General features: G+C 36.3%; 1 protein-coding gene across 1 annotated transcript in view; it reads left to right on the top strand.

The window, feature by feature from the left end:
- Nucleotides 1–12,395, top strand: part of LOC142343155 (erythroid differentiation-related factor 1-like) — a 75,088-nt gene extending 62,693 nt beyond the window's left edge. The window contains exons 11-14 of the mRNA XM_075394851.1: nucleotides 5,112–5,609; nucleotides 5,832–6,124; nucleotides 10,410–10,947; nucleotides 11,986–12,395. Of these exons, the coding sequence (XP_075250966.1) occupies nucleotides 5,112–5,609; nucleotides 5,832–6,124; nucleotides 10,410–10,947; nucleotides 11,986–12,326 (1,670 nt within the window). The 3' untranslated portion in view covers nucleotides 12,327–12,395. The remainder of the gene's footprint in view (nucleotides 1–5,111; nucleotides 5,610–5,831; nucleotides 6,125–10,409; nucleotides 10,948–11,985) is intronic.
- Nucleotides 12,396–13,921: the final 1,526 nt, after the last annotated feature.

Below are 13,921 nucleotides of genomic sequence, written 5' to 3'. Positions count from 1 at the left end.
AATTTAAATAGTTTGTTATTAAGGCTGTATCTTGCTAGTGCCCTTCGTATGAACAGCGTGGGTATCATGCTGTGAGGTACGTCTTTGAAAATTGACATTTTTAAAGTGTAATACGGGAAAGGGTAAATGACCTAAAGAGTCGAAATGAGTGGTTTTAAAAGAAATCTAAAGGCTTATCTATTTACAAACAAAGTTTTGTTAATTAGCGAGAAACAGTTCTTATTTTTTTTTGAATTTTATTTCAATTGCATCATGGCAAAAAGTATGATCTTGGTAATCTGCACCTTCACCGACTACTTTACTGAAGATGGTTCTGGCAGACTTGAGAGAAGTATTTTCAACATTTGATGCTCCCTGTACTTCTTTCATTGTATCTTGTCCAGTTTCTGTAGAAAAACACAAAAAGTGGACTGCCTTGCCACATTTTTTGCTGCTGAACTTAAGGTCAATTACGTTCTCTTCTTCTATACTTGGAATAATACTCTGTCAATGATCCATTTTCCCACTCGTCACAATCCCGATCAGGTTTCTGCTCCAGCAATTTGTCATACTCGTCAGACACACACCAGAGAAATTTAAGTTCTCTCTCCTCCTCGAAAAATCAGTTCATTTTCATACATTGTTCTATAGGACAATTCATAATAACAAAATTGCTCACGGACTGATCTACTCAGTTCCATGTTGTCTGAGAGTTGTAAAGTTGTGTTTTTGTTGTGGTTTCTTAGAAGTCTACAACTGTCTGTTTGTATGGTACAGAGACTTCAGGCGAATTTTCGATAGCAATAATGTAGACCAGAAGCTGCCTCGGAATTAAGAATGGAGGATCAGCTACCCGGCCGAATAACGTTTTTCTCCTTTATAATTGCTACATCATCATTGAAATCGGGGGAAGAAATAGGCTTTGAGATTTTTGTTCAATTTCACAGATTTGATGTTCATTATTCCGGCGTTTTTTGGATGAAGACGGTTGAAATCCTTAAAAAACTTTTGTTTGGCAAGTACTGGGCAGTTTCTGCTAGAACTGGGTTCTTTTTTGGCAGGAACTATGAATTTTTGCTAACATAATAATTGTGCATTTTTTTTGCTAAAAATGGTGTTTTTGTGGACGAGAAACGGCTTTTTTCGGGCTAGAATTGGTTCTGTTTGGCAAGAGTTGGATATTTTTTGGCAATATTTCGATATTTTTGGCAATAATTGGATGTTTCATGTCAAGATTTGGGTGTTTTTTGGCAATGATTTTGACAATAATGGTGTTTTCTTTCCAGAATTGGAATTTGTTATTGAGGGATAATCTCGCTAATCCATTTCGTTTGAACAGCTCGGACATCATGCTGTGAGGTACGTCTTTGGAAATTGACATTTGTAAAGTGTAATATGGGAAAAGGTGAATGACCTAACTAATTTGGTGTTAAGGCTCTGTCTTGCTAATCCCCTTTGTGTAAACAGCTTAGGTATCATGCTGTGAATTAAGTCTTTGGAAATTGACATTAGTAATGTGTAACATGAGAAAAGGTGATTGACCTTACTAATTTGTTTTTGAGGAATTATCTTGCTAGTCCCCTTCGTTTGAAACGCGGGTGTATCATGCTGTGAGGTACGTCTTTGGAAATTGACAATATTTAAGTGTAATATGGGAAAGGGTAAATGACTTAAATAGTTTTTCATTAACAGATTATCTTGCTAATCCTCTTCGTGTGAACAGCATGAGTTTCATGCTGAGTTGAAATGAGTAGTTTTAAAAAAAAGTAAAGGCTTATCTTTTTTACAAACAAAATTTTGTTAAGCTGCGAGAAACATTTCTTATTTTTTTGTTAAACGTGAGTCAAATAAATCGTAATTTACACTTAATTCTTTATAGATTTTTTATACAATAGAGTTTTTGAAACGTGTAAGGTTCTGAAATCACGAAATTGTGGGAATAATGGCAGTAAATTAGAACAATTTAGGAAAAATTTGAGTGAATTTCTTTCATCTTTGGGAAATTTTTTAGAATATGTTGATAAAAATCGGTGCTTTCGGCTCAAACTGGATAAATTTTTGGATTAAATTTGGGTATTTTGTGGTAAGATTTGGGCATTTTTGGCAAGAATTGCGTTTTTTATGCCAAGAATTGGTTATTTTGCCCAGAATTGGGTGTTTTTTTTGGCAAAATTTCGATGTTTTTGGCCATAATTGGATGTTTCATTTCAAGAATTTGTTGTTTTTTGGCAATGATTGGGCATTTTTGACAACATTGGAATGTTTTCTTTCAAGAATTGGAATTTGTTATTGAGGGATTATCTTGCTAATCCATTTCGTGTGAACAGCTTGGACATCATGCTGTGAGGTACGTCTTTGGAAATTGACATTTGTAAAGAGTAATATGGGATGGGGTCAATGACCTTACTAATTTGTTTTTGAGGAATTATCTTGCTAGTCCCCTTCGTTTTAACAGCGTGGTTACCATGCTGTGAGGTACGTCTTTGGAAATTGGCATTATTTAATTGTATTATGGGAAACGGTAAATGACCCAACTAATTTGTTGTTAAGGAGCTATCTTGCTAATCCCCTTCGTGTGGACGGCTTCTTTATCATGCTGTGAGGTACTTCTTTGGAAATTGACATTAATAAAGTGTAATATGGGAAAGGGTAAATGAATTTAAATAGTTTGTTATTAAGGCTGTAACTTGCTAGTGCCCTTCGTATGAACAGCGTGGGTATCATGCTGTGAGGTACGTCTTTGAAAATTGACATTTTTAACGTGTAATACGGGAAAGGGTAAATGACCTAAAGAGTCGAAATGAGTGGTTTTAAAAGAAATCTAAAGGCTTATCTATTTACAAACAAAGTTTTGTTAATTAGCGAGAAACAGTTCTTATTTTTTTTTGTTAAAAGTGAGTCTCCAATAAATCGTAATTTACACTTGATCCACTATAGATGTTTTATCCAATATAGTTTTTGAAACGTATAAGGTTCTGAAATTGTGGGAATAATGGGAGTAAATTAGAACAATTTAGAAAAAATTTGAGTGAATTTCTTTCATCTTTGGGAAATTTTTTTAGAATATGTTGATAAAACTCGGTGCTTTCGGCTCAAACTGGATAAATTTTTGGATAAGCTTTGGATGTTTTGGTAAGAATTGGGTATTTTTTGTCAAGAATTGGGTTTTTTTTTCGCAAGAATGGGGTTTTTTTGCCAGGAATTGGGTATTTTATGCCAAGAATTGGTTATTTTTGCCAAGAATTGGGTGTTTTTTGGCAAGAATTGGTTATTTTATGCCAAGAATTGGTTATTTTTTGGCAATAATTGGGTACTTTTTGGAAGAATTGGCTATTTTTTAGCAGAAATTGGGTACTTTTTGGCAAGAAATGGGTTTTTTCAGCAACAATTGGGTATTTTTTAGCAAAAATTGGGTATTTCTGGCAATAATTGGGTACTTTTTGGCAAGAATTGGGTATTTTTTTAGCAGAAATTGGGTATTTTTTGGCAATAATTGGCTCTTTTCGTTAAAAAAATTGAGTATTTTTTGACAAGAAGCATTGGGTAATTTTTGCCAAGAATTGGGTATTTTTGGCAAGAATTAAGTATTTTGTGCCAAGAATTGGGTACTTTATGCCAAGAAATGGATATTTTTAGACAGAATTGGGTATTTTTGGCATGAATTGGGTATTTTGTTCAAGAATTAGGTATTTCTTCGCAGGAATTGGTTATTTGTAGCAAGAATTGGGTATTTTTTTAGCAAAAATTGGGTATTTTTGGCAATAATTGAGTAATTTTTGGCAGTAATTAGTTATTTTTCGGCAAGAATTGGGTATTTTTAGCAAGAATTGGGTATTGCTTAGCAAGAATTGGGTGTTTTTTTTGCCAAGAATTGGGTTTTTTCAAGAATTGGGTACTTTTTGACAATGAATTGGGTATTTCGGGCCAGAATAGGGTACTTTTCAGCAAAAAGTGGGTAGTTTTTGGCAATAATTGGATAATTTGGCAATAATTGAATATTTTTCGTAATAATTGGGTATTTTTGTCAAAATATGGGTACTTTTTAGCAAGAATTGGGTATTTTTTGCCTAGAATTGCTTATTTTTGTGGCAAGAATTGGGTATTTGCTAGAAAGAATTAAGTATTTTTGCCAAGAATTGGCTATATTTGGCACGAATCGGGTATTTTTTATCTGCGCGGGATATTTTCGTTAAGGTATTATCTTGCTAATCCCCTTCGTGTGAACAGCTTGGGTATCATGCTGTGAGGTGCCTCTTTGGAATTTGACATCAGTAAAGTGTAATATGGTAATGGGTAAATGACCTTATTAATTTGTTGTTAAGGCACTATCTTGCTAATTCCCTTCGTGTGAACAGCACGGGTATCATGCTGTGAGGTACACTTTTGAAAATCACGTAAGTCGTACATAAGTGTAAATGAGTCATCCAATCTAATTTAATATTAAAACATTAACTAACTAATCGCTTTCGTGTGAACAGCTTGGGTATCTTGCTGTGAGGTACATCTCTGGAATTTTACATTAGTAAAGTGTAATATGGGAATGGGTAGTTGACCTTACTATTTTGTTATTGAGGTATTATCTTTCTAATCCACTTCGTGTGAACAGCTTGGGTATCATGCTGTGAGGTACATCCTTGGAATTTGAGGGAAGATGGGCTATACCTAATGGGCTATACCTAATGTTAATACATCGGTACATCCTTTTACCCCCCCCCCCCCTGATCTGCTCACGATATACTACTGTTAATGTCAATGAAGTCATCCACCACTGTTTGTGAAAACAGTTTGTGAAATACCTTGGAGTGAACCTGGATAAAAACCTAGATTTCCACACACATCTCCTCCAAAAAATAGCTTGTTGGGTAAAAAAAACGATATATGCACTTGCTCTCTACATCACAAATGAAAGCAGTTCTAAACTCTTTCTTAGTGAACCATTTACATTATTCTGCACTGCTAGTTCACTTAATGCACTCAATCGAAAACAACTGATTTTAAATTAAGAGCTAGCCGAAAAATATACCAAGTGGTCACTTAAATTTGCTGTCTGTACACTCCTTGGCATATATGTTGCAATAAATAAATTATTACAACTACTTGGGAATTAAAAAGTTTGTTGTTTTTACGTTTAGACGCAAAGATGGACCAGTTCTCAATATGCGGAGGATATTCGAAGTGTATTGAGTCAGCGGCAAGTATCTACAGTCTGTGCAGAGAACATATCAGCACTGCTAAACACGTACCAGTCACGTCCTCTGTAAAAACCAGCAACAGTAATGGAGATGATTCCCCAACGGTATTAGAGCGACGCTGGAACAGCCCCTACAACCGGACAAATAAGAGTGCTGTGGCTAAAATGGAGAAGACATCTAAGAGTAGGAAGTCAAATGTGAAAGCTTCTGTGAGTGGCGGTGAACCAGGTCAAAATGGGAGCAAGTCGGTTGAGTCGCAATTGGGGTCATCTGAAGTGAGCGTGTCTAAGAAGAGTTCTCCCGCCGTCATAGATGTACAAGAGTGGGCTTTTAAGGGCGAAGAAGCGCTTCTCAAGAGGCTGGGAAATGTTAACAATGAGCTCGGGAGGATGTACGAGAACAGATTGATGGAAAACTATTCTTCACCTGATAATAAAAGTTAGTCTGGCCTAATGTTTCAGCACGATTCTTCTACATTCAAATAAGCACCCCGTTGTAGATCCTGAGCAAATTTTAACAACCCAGAGTTTGTGGTGTGATGTACAGTTTCGTTGAATTTAAGTGTTCGCGTGTTTTTATGAAAGTTGAAAGTAAAGGTTACCATCGAATGGCGTATCTGAAAGCGATACCAATTTGAAGGGAAAAGGAGGAACATTTTAGGTGATGCGAATAAACCCGAGGATCTACTGCTGTTGGCGAAGACACACTTTGAGAGGTCACATCATTTTTTCACCCAGATAGGAGACAGGGCGAATGTGGGTCTGGTGCTGGGTAACACGGGCAGACTGTGCAGAATATGGGCCCACTTGATTGGGGTCCAATCGGATCCAAAGAGTGCAGATTCAAATAAGCACGGAGACATAATTAAACAGAAAGATGAGGATAGTGAGCACTCTGCGGCCAAAGAAAATGATGGCGCTGTTTCTTCCATGGAGAAAAGTTACTATTACAAGGTAGTTAACATTCAACGAACATGTACGAGCTGCTATTTGTTTTCTTTGATAAAAGTGAATAATTGTAGATTCAAAGATTTATTTGGCAATTTGCATTTAATGAGTCACAACTTGACTAAAAAAATCAAATCGACTCGCACACCAAAATGTTAAAGTTACATTCAAATACAGAGTTCATGCGTCTCCGAATTCACGCTACGCTAATGGTTTTTCATAGCTGCGAAGCGATAGCGGGAGCATTATTGGGAACATCGTTTTTTATTCGTCGTCTCCATCGATGATTCTTGCGATGACTTTTTCAGTTTCAGTGACTTCTAGTGCTTTGAAGTTAAAATTTGAGTGCGTGACGTCTTTTTTTTGCTTTTGAGGTCAATTGCGTGACTTACCTCACTCAAAAAATGACTTCTGAACTCACTTGATGAACTTTAAATTTTATGAACATTTACTATTTAAAGATCAATAGTGTGCATCGAAGTAGTGCCAAATGTTTATGCCCTAATGCTTGCGTATTAGAGTCTTTGATTTTGATTATTTATTTTGAAAAAGCTCTATTAGGGCTTTTCCTTATAGAGCGTTAGGGTCTCATAACAAATGACAGTCCGAATCTATGCCAAAAAGTCTAGTGGTCTATTTAAAGTCTGGTGGTCGATCTGTCTATCTTATTTCTTTAGTTGCTTCAATGCCATGGAAGGCCACATGCGTCTATCGCGGCTATTTTCCGGCAATATGCCGGCTATGTTATTATTGCTGCGAAGTTGTCAGCTGAGAACGTAGCTATACTGCGGTGTTTCTTGTTTATTTACAATCCATATGATTGGGATTGTATTTTCGCTTATTTTTTTTTCATTCGCTTGATGAAGTTTTTGGTCACACGTGACTTACCTAACTCTCAAAAATGCCTTCCTCACTCTGAAATTGAATTTCTTAAGTTTAATTCAAAGAGATAAGATCAAGTGACTGTGTGTCGCTCTAATTGAAGGTTATTTAAGAGCAGCGAATAGAACCAGCAATAAGTTATACATTTTCATAATCAAAATATAACATGTTCGTCTCTTGATTTTTATCGTTTTGCAGATCTACGAAACTATTGCGGCTATTTTCTGGCAATCTGCTAGCTATGTTTTAGTTAGCCGCAAGGCGATAGCTGAGGCTATAATTGGCTTCCTCTTGGTTTTTTAGAATTCAAAGATTTTGAAATTTATTGGAGATCTGTTCACACGGTTTTGCTTTTTTTGAAGTCAAATTGAGTAATTGAGTGGTGATTTTATTCACGCCCAAACGGGAAATTGGGCAAAAAAGCCAGTGGTTTGGAGGCGTGCATTTTTACTCCAATTATAAAGTGGAATGAGAGAACGGTCTTTCGGTATTGGAAAAACGTTCGGTCTTTGAGAGCTAAACTTTGTGCATATGCTGCAACCGGACTTCTTTCTTTACCGTTTTTTCATCGAATTGTTTCGCGAATGGTTTTAAAGTGGTTTCGGAGTCAATTCATTGTCTCATTTCTTGGTTTTGTCTATGAAAAATCTTTGAGTTGTTTCAGGACTTGTCCTGGTATGTTTTTATTCTGTCAAAATTTTTGTCACGACCATATGATGCCACGATCACTTCGAATCTGCTTTTGTTCATTGTTTCATGTAACTTCAACTGATTTGCGTGCGTGAGGTCATTTTCACTCTTACTAGAGCGAACGTTTTGTTCATTCGCGTGATTAAGTTTTTGGTGAAACATGACTGGCCTCGCTTTCAAAAATGACTACCTCACTCTCAAATTGACTTTTCTTTACTTAAGGAAATAAGGTGAAGTGAGCTCGTTACTCTAATTGAAGGTTATTTAAGAGCAGCTAAGAGAAGCAGCAATCAGTTATATCAGTTTTACAAATTCCTAATCAAAATTTATCTCATCGTTTAATAAAAAGAAATTTCGTTTTTTTCTAACTTCTTGAGACTGCAGATCTACGATGCCAGATTTTGCTTACTTTTTGAGACTGCAGATCTGTTTTTACATTTGCGAAGCCAGATATGTTTTTACATTTCCGACTTTTTCATGTCAAGAGATGTCAAATTCGAGTGGTGATTTTAATCAGGCTGGAGTAGTTAAGAGAGCGCAAAAGCAAGAGCGAGATTTGAAGAGTGATTTTTTTCAATTAATTTGGAGTGGAGCTGGAAACTGGTATTGGAATAGTATTTTTATTTTTAAAAGCATTTTTTTCATGTGCAGCAATTTTGACTTCTAATTTTGAGGTTTTTCTGAAATTAGGCGTACATGTGTAATAATCATATAATGTTTTTTTAGTTCATCAATGGGCAGTTAATGGCTTGGAGAATTTACACCCTGCTTATTTTTATTAGACGCCGTCAGCCTTTCGATGGTTATTATATAGGCGCTCCCTTTGTTAGAAAAAATAATTGCTTTACCTTTTGAACACGTTTTTCGTTTTACAGAAGTGACGACTTTCACGTTTAACTCATGACTTATCAACAGGATGGATTTGAAATTCTTTCTCGTTAACTACGCAATATATTGAATCCGCGTCAAGATCATAAGCCGGCCAAAATGAAAAGAAACGGGGTAAAGCGATAAATCCCGTTCATTTAGTCATAGTGCATTAGGTTATCAAAGTTCATAAGAGCGATTGCTTTACATCAGTATTAAGCTTAATAGCCTTCAGTTTATAAGCTGAATTGAGTGTAGTTTTAGAATATAACATACTGCACGCCGAATTATTGTATACTGCACAACACTTTTAGGCACTGTTAATTTTGTTAATTTTTTTCTCTTTACTGTTTCCATCCCGATGTGCCTCAAGCGGGTCAACGGTGGCTATTTGCCGGCAATTCGCGGGCTATATTAATAAAATACGAGTTTTTATTTTAACTTTTACCTGGTTTTGTAGTTCTTTTGTCTAAGCTTATAATGAGGTCTTAACGACTGCTCTCATTGGCTCTCCAATGAGGCATTATAGAAGCTATGTAATAGTTTCATTTGTTATCTAAATGTGTTAACTACGTTGTCATTACTTGTTTGCAAAACTTGTCGGTGATTTTTTAGTTCTTGCCAGTTTTGTATTTTTATTGTCTTATCACATAGTCTCATTAATGGCAGTTCTTTGCTTTTATATGTTAGGTGTCAATAAATCTAGTTAATGGCGTGCGTTCATATTGCTTTTCATGAATTCGATATTTTGCTATCAAAAATCTGAGTTTGCGTTTATGTTTTGTAGTGTTGCGCATATCACTCAATCTGACTAATGATCAGATAAATCACTCACTGCTAATAAGGCGTAAATAATCGACTGAATTATTTAGTTTAGAGCACAAATTATCAAAAAAGTTAGAATTTTTCAAGTTTGCCATTTTTTTGTTCATTTTGCTGTCCTAAAACCTCCCACTATTGGCAATGGTATTTCTGTAGATGTTGAGTCATACCTGAATCTAAGTGATGATTTGAGTTCATAGCAGTGGCTTTTATCATTTTTAAACTCTTTTTGAGAAATCTTATTAGTGGACTCTTGAGCTTTACATGTGTTGGTTTTCGTTGTTTTTTTGTGCTCATTGGCCTTTTAGCGCGGCGTAATTGTTGTCTATTAATCGGCTGTATCTTTTTACAATCGCTTTTATTGACTAGGGCACCATTTTGTTTTTAAAAGGTATTGGGTCTTGTCTGAATCTTTTGAATCATGCCTTGATGTTGTTCCTTTGTCCCTTTTTCTATGTTTCAGTTTTTGACTTTTTTGCATTTGCTCTTAATATTCCTGTTCTGTACTCATTTTGAGGCATTGTATCAGTAAAATTTTCTAAGTTTTGTTCGTCATTTGTTTATTTTTGCGATCATGTGCTTTGTTGACTGCCATAATTTCATGTTGCTAGCAAAATGTTGATTTAGTTTTGCATTTGTTTACTCTTTTTTCGTTTTGCATTTGTTCACACAGCAAAGCTGAAAATGTCAAATTTCCTCTTACTAACGTCATTTGGGCGCGTGACGTCTCACTAACGTCATTTTTCACTCTCTAGTAAAAAAGATTTTAAGTCATTTGCGTGATTAGATTTTGATCATACGTGACTAAATGTGTAATAAAGGTCCCTAATAAAATTGCTTCTACGTAGTGAAGTTTAACAAGCCTTATTAATTTATGGTTGGATGTTTTTTACATAGTTATTTGATTATATCTGTATCTGTTTCTATCAGTATACGGCACACAAGTCTATTTCGCAGCTATTTCGGCAATCTGCCGGCTATGTGTAATATGTCTGTCCATAGAGTTTGGCAAGTTTGATTACTATTTTAGGCAATTGATTACTACAGACAAGCTTTAGCCAATTTGGAGCATACCGGCGATCAGTCTCTGTTGAGGAACCTCACTTGGGATCTATGCAGCACCCACTTCACGCTCGGAAGACTCATACAAGAGAACACCGACTCACTCTCCTCCAACAAGGCCAGAGAACGTGCTAAACAAGAAGTCATCGACAATCTAACTAAAGCAATGAAATATTGCATCCCGCCGTCTAACATTGGTGCTCAATTAATGTCTGAACAGGACATTTTGACCAGAGAGCGTCATTTGTTGCGGTTGGGAGAAATCCATCAAGGTCTTGGAACCCTGTATCATCAAGCGTACAGGTACGAGCAGGACGCGGAGAAGTCAATACATGCATTAGCAGAGTTCCATTACTCGAAGGCTGCTGATTGTTTTCATTTAAACGAGAATGAGAGCTTCGAGTGTTCGCCGTCAGCAGTTGTGGAGAAAGCCAGACTGGAGAGAGATGACTTATATGCCAGAGTGCAGCTTGAGCGTGTCGCTCTCATCGAGTTCCAACTAATCAGTTAGTACTTTTCAGTTCGAAATCCCCAAGAGTTAATAATCGGTAGTGATGCGACAGCTCCGTGAAGATATATTGCAGGTGTCCAGATTTAAGGGGTCGCCTAATTGTTAGTCTGATGGCCTGGCGAATATGAAACGTTTCTTTGCACGCTCTGGCATATACACATTGAGGATGTTTAATAGCCGCCCTCATCTTCTCAGCGCCCTGGCATATACACATTGAGGATGTTTAATAGCCGCCCTCATCTTCTATTATAGCGCTCCTATTTTTTTACTTTCGCTTTACCTCATTTTGCCGCTTTTTCAATATTTTGCGTGATATCTTTTTGACTTCTCTAGGCTAGTTTCTCTCTTCTCTCATTCTGCTAACAGTGATTTTGAACATCAGTTGCTCAGCAAAGCAATTCAAAATCAACAGAGTCAGTATAAAAAACTGAAGTCAGAAGTAGAAACGGGATAAACCCATAAAGCCCAATTTTGGATGCCCGCTATTTGACCGTCGTTCCTATAAGTCTTAGTTACCATCTCTAATGCTTATTGGTATTGATAGTAGCCCCTGTAGCCTCTCTCTAAGAAACAGAAGTATGTTCAACTACGAAATGCCATCAAAATAAATCGGACTTAAAAAATGTTTTTGTACAAAAATCTTTTTTTTCAATATCTTCTATTCTTTCAGTCCCAATCATGCTTATTGGAATCAACGGCGGCTATTTTCCGGCAATCTGCCGGGTATGTTCTTACTTTTTGGCATTTTTACAATACTGGTTAGGATTAAACCTTTTCTGGAAAGCCTTTTTTGGTCAATTGTTATAACTTTAAAACATTTATGACTTACATCTCTAAGGAAAGGAGAGGAAGTCTGTGATTCACCGTTGACAGTCAATAAAATGTATCTAATAAAATCTATCGATTATGCAACATAAGACAAACGATGTTGACATATTCGAAATATCCAATTTTGGTATTGTCAAAAATGAATATCAATGAGTTGCCAGCTCTCAACATGTTTATCTTGTCATTGCCCGACAAACCGTTTTAGATATAACCATTCCGAAGTTGACATCCAAAATGCTGAACACGGCAGTGGCACTCCTGAGCGAGGCATTTACAACATTGGAGAGACTAGATTTCCAATCGCACTCCTTGTCAACAGTATTCATTGCACAACTACGAAAAACTCTTCTCTCAACTATCAAATTCTGCGCACCTAGTCACACGAGAAAATCGACCAAGAAAGAAGTGGAGACAAATCAGTTCAAAGAGAAGTTAAAAACAGTTTATGCCAAGTCCCTCAAAATTCATAACTCAGATAACGAGAGTTGGCGCGAAGTTTTGTCTGAGTTCAAAAACTTGATGATTATTATTGCCACCCAAAGCTAAAACGCGCTTGATTAATGAAATTAGGTTACATTTTAGTAATATAAATTAATTTAACAGTCTGATTTCGAAGGCAACATTTTCCGGTCTGGCGCGAGGTAGCTCAATGATTACAATCTGTTTTAACGAGACTTAATGTCGGTTAGCAGATGTATCTGATTTTGCGGTAAACTTGGTTTGTGTTTTATAGCCGCCGTCAGCCTATCAATAGCTATCAATTAGGCGCTTTCTTAACAATTTGAAGCATTCGGAGTGCATTTGGGGCGCTGTCTTTTTTACAACTCAAAGAATTAAAATTCATAGGTGCGCTATCTTAAGATCTATTCACACTTTTTGCGACCTCTTCTAGTCAATAAGAAGTCAAACTGGAATAGTGATTCTAATCACACTGGAGTAGTAAGAAAAGCGAGCAGTTTTTAGGCATAAAATTTTTCAAAGTGAATTTAGAAATAGGCGTTCAAACAAAATTTCGGCGAGCAAATATTTTAGAGGAAATTTTCACATGCGGCAATTTTACTCCTCTTTTCGCTGTACTTCTTTTCATCTTTTTTTCTGCAGTAAAACTTCTGAAGTGATACGTGTGTTCTAATAGTGCATAGCTGCTGTTGTTTAAACCCTCCAAAGGCACTTAACCCAACTTACGATACGGTTTTTAATTGCTCTCAAACGAAGTTTGTAGCAATTATATTAGTCCTGTCGGTCTTTTTTATGCAATTTTCGCTTGACCGATTTTTCGTCTGACGCTTTTGACTTTTCGTCCTCAAAAACGGGATAAAGAGGTAGCGCCCAGCGGGCATTAAGTGCTCTTAGAGCCTTTCAGCTCTGTTTCAGCTCAAACTGTTTTGGAGACCTATAATTATGGTGTGAAGAGCGGTTCTTAGAGGTTGAAGACCCCCCCCCCCCAACTGTTGACCCCCCACTATTGCCCCTCACCGCGCTGTTGCCCCCCTACCCGACTGTTGCCACCCCCATCAGCACCTCCCCCCATGGCCAGTTACTAAAGAACAACCGGTCGCTAAAAACACGCAAATTTATACAAATTTTCACAATTTTTTTCAAGCTTTTTGAAAATTTTTGTCATTTTTGTAAAACTTTTGTTAAATTTTTGAGGAGTTACATCAACTCTGGAGGTCAAGGAACCCACTCTATGGTTTGATAGTAGGTTACTGCAAAGTTTCTAGTGGTAATAGAATGGTTTCAACGTTTCAACTTTGCGAATTTTTGCAATTTTTTGAAAAAAAATTTTTTCAAGGTTTTTGAAAATTTTTGTCGGTTTTTAGGTTTATCCAGACTCAAGAGCCAAGGAGCCCCCTCTAGGTTTTGATGATAGGTTACTGTATAGTTTCTAGACGTAATGGAATTTTTTTTCAAGATTTTAACATCACGAATTTTCTCATTTTTTTCGAAAAAAAATAGCATTTTTTAATTTTTTTAACATTTATTGTCATTCAAGATTTTTCAGCCTCAGGGTTCAGGAAACCTGCTTGAGGATTTGATAATATGTGGCTGCATAGTTTTTAGTGGTAATGGAGTGGTTTTCAACTTTTTATTATCACAATTTTATCTATTTGTTTTTTTTAAAACTTGCAATTTTTTCA

Source organism: Convolutriloba macropyga, chromosome 7, assembly GCF_964194025.1.
Source record: "Convolutriloba macropyga chromosome 7, txConMacr16.3, whole genome shotgun sequence".
In the NCBI taxonomy this organism is placed as follows: Eukaryota; Metazoa; Xenacoelomorpha; order Acoela; family Convolutidae; genus Convolutriloba; species Convolutriloba macropyga.
This window is presented reverse-complemented; position numbering and strand designations above follow the sequence as displayed.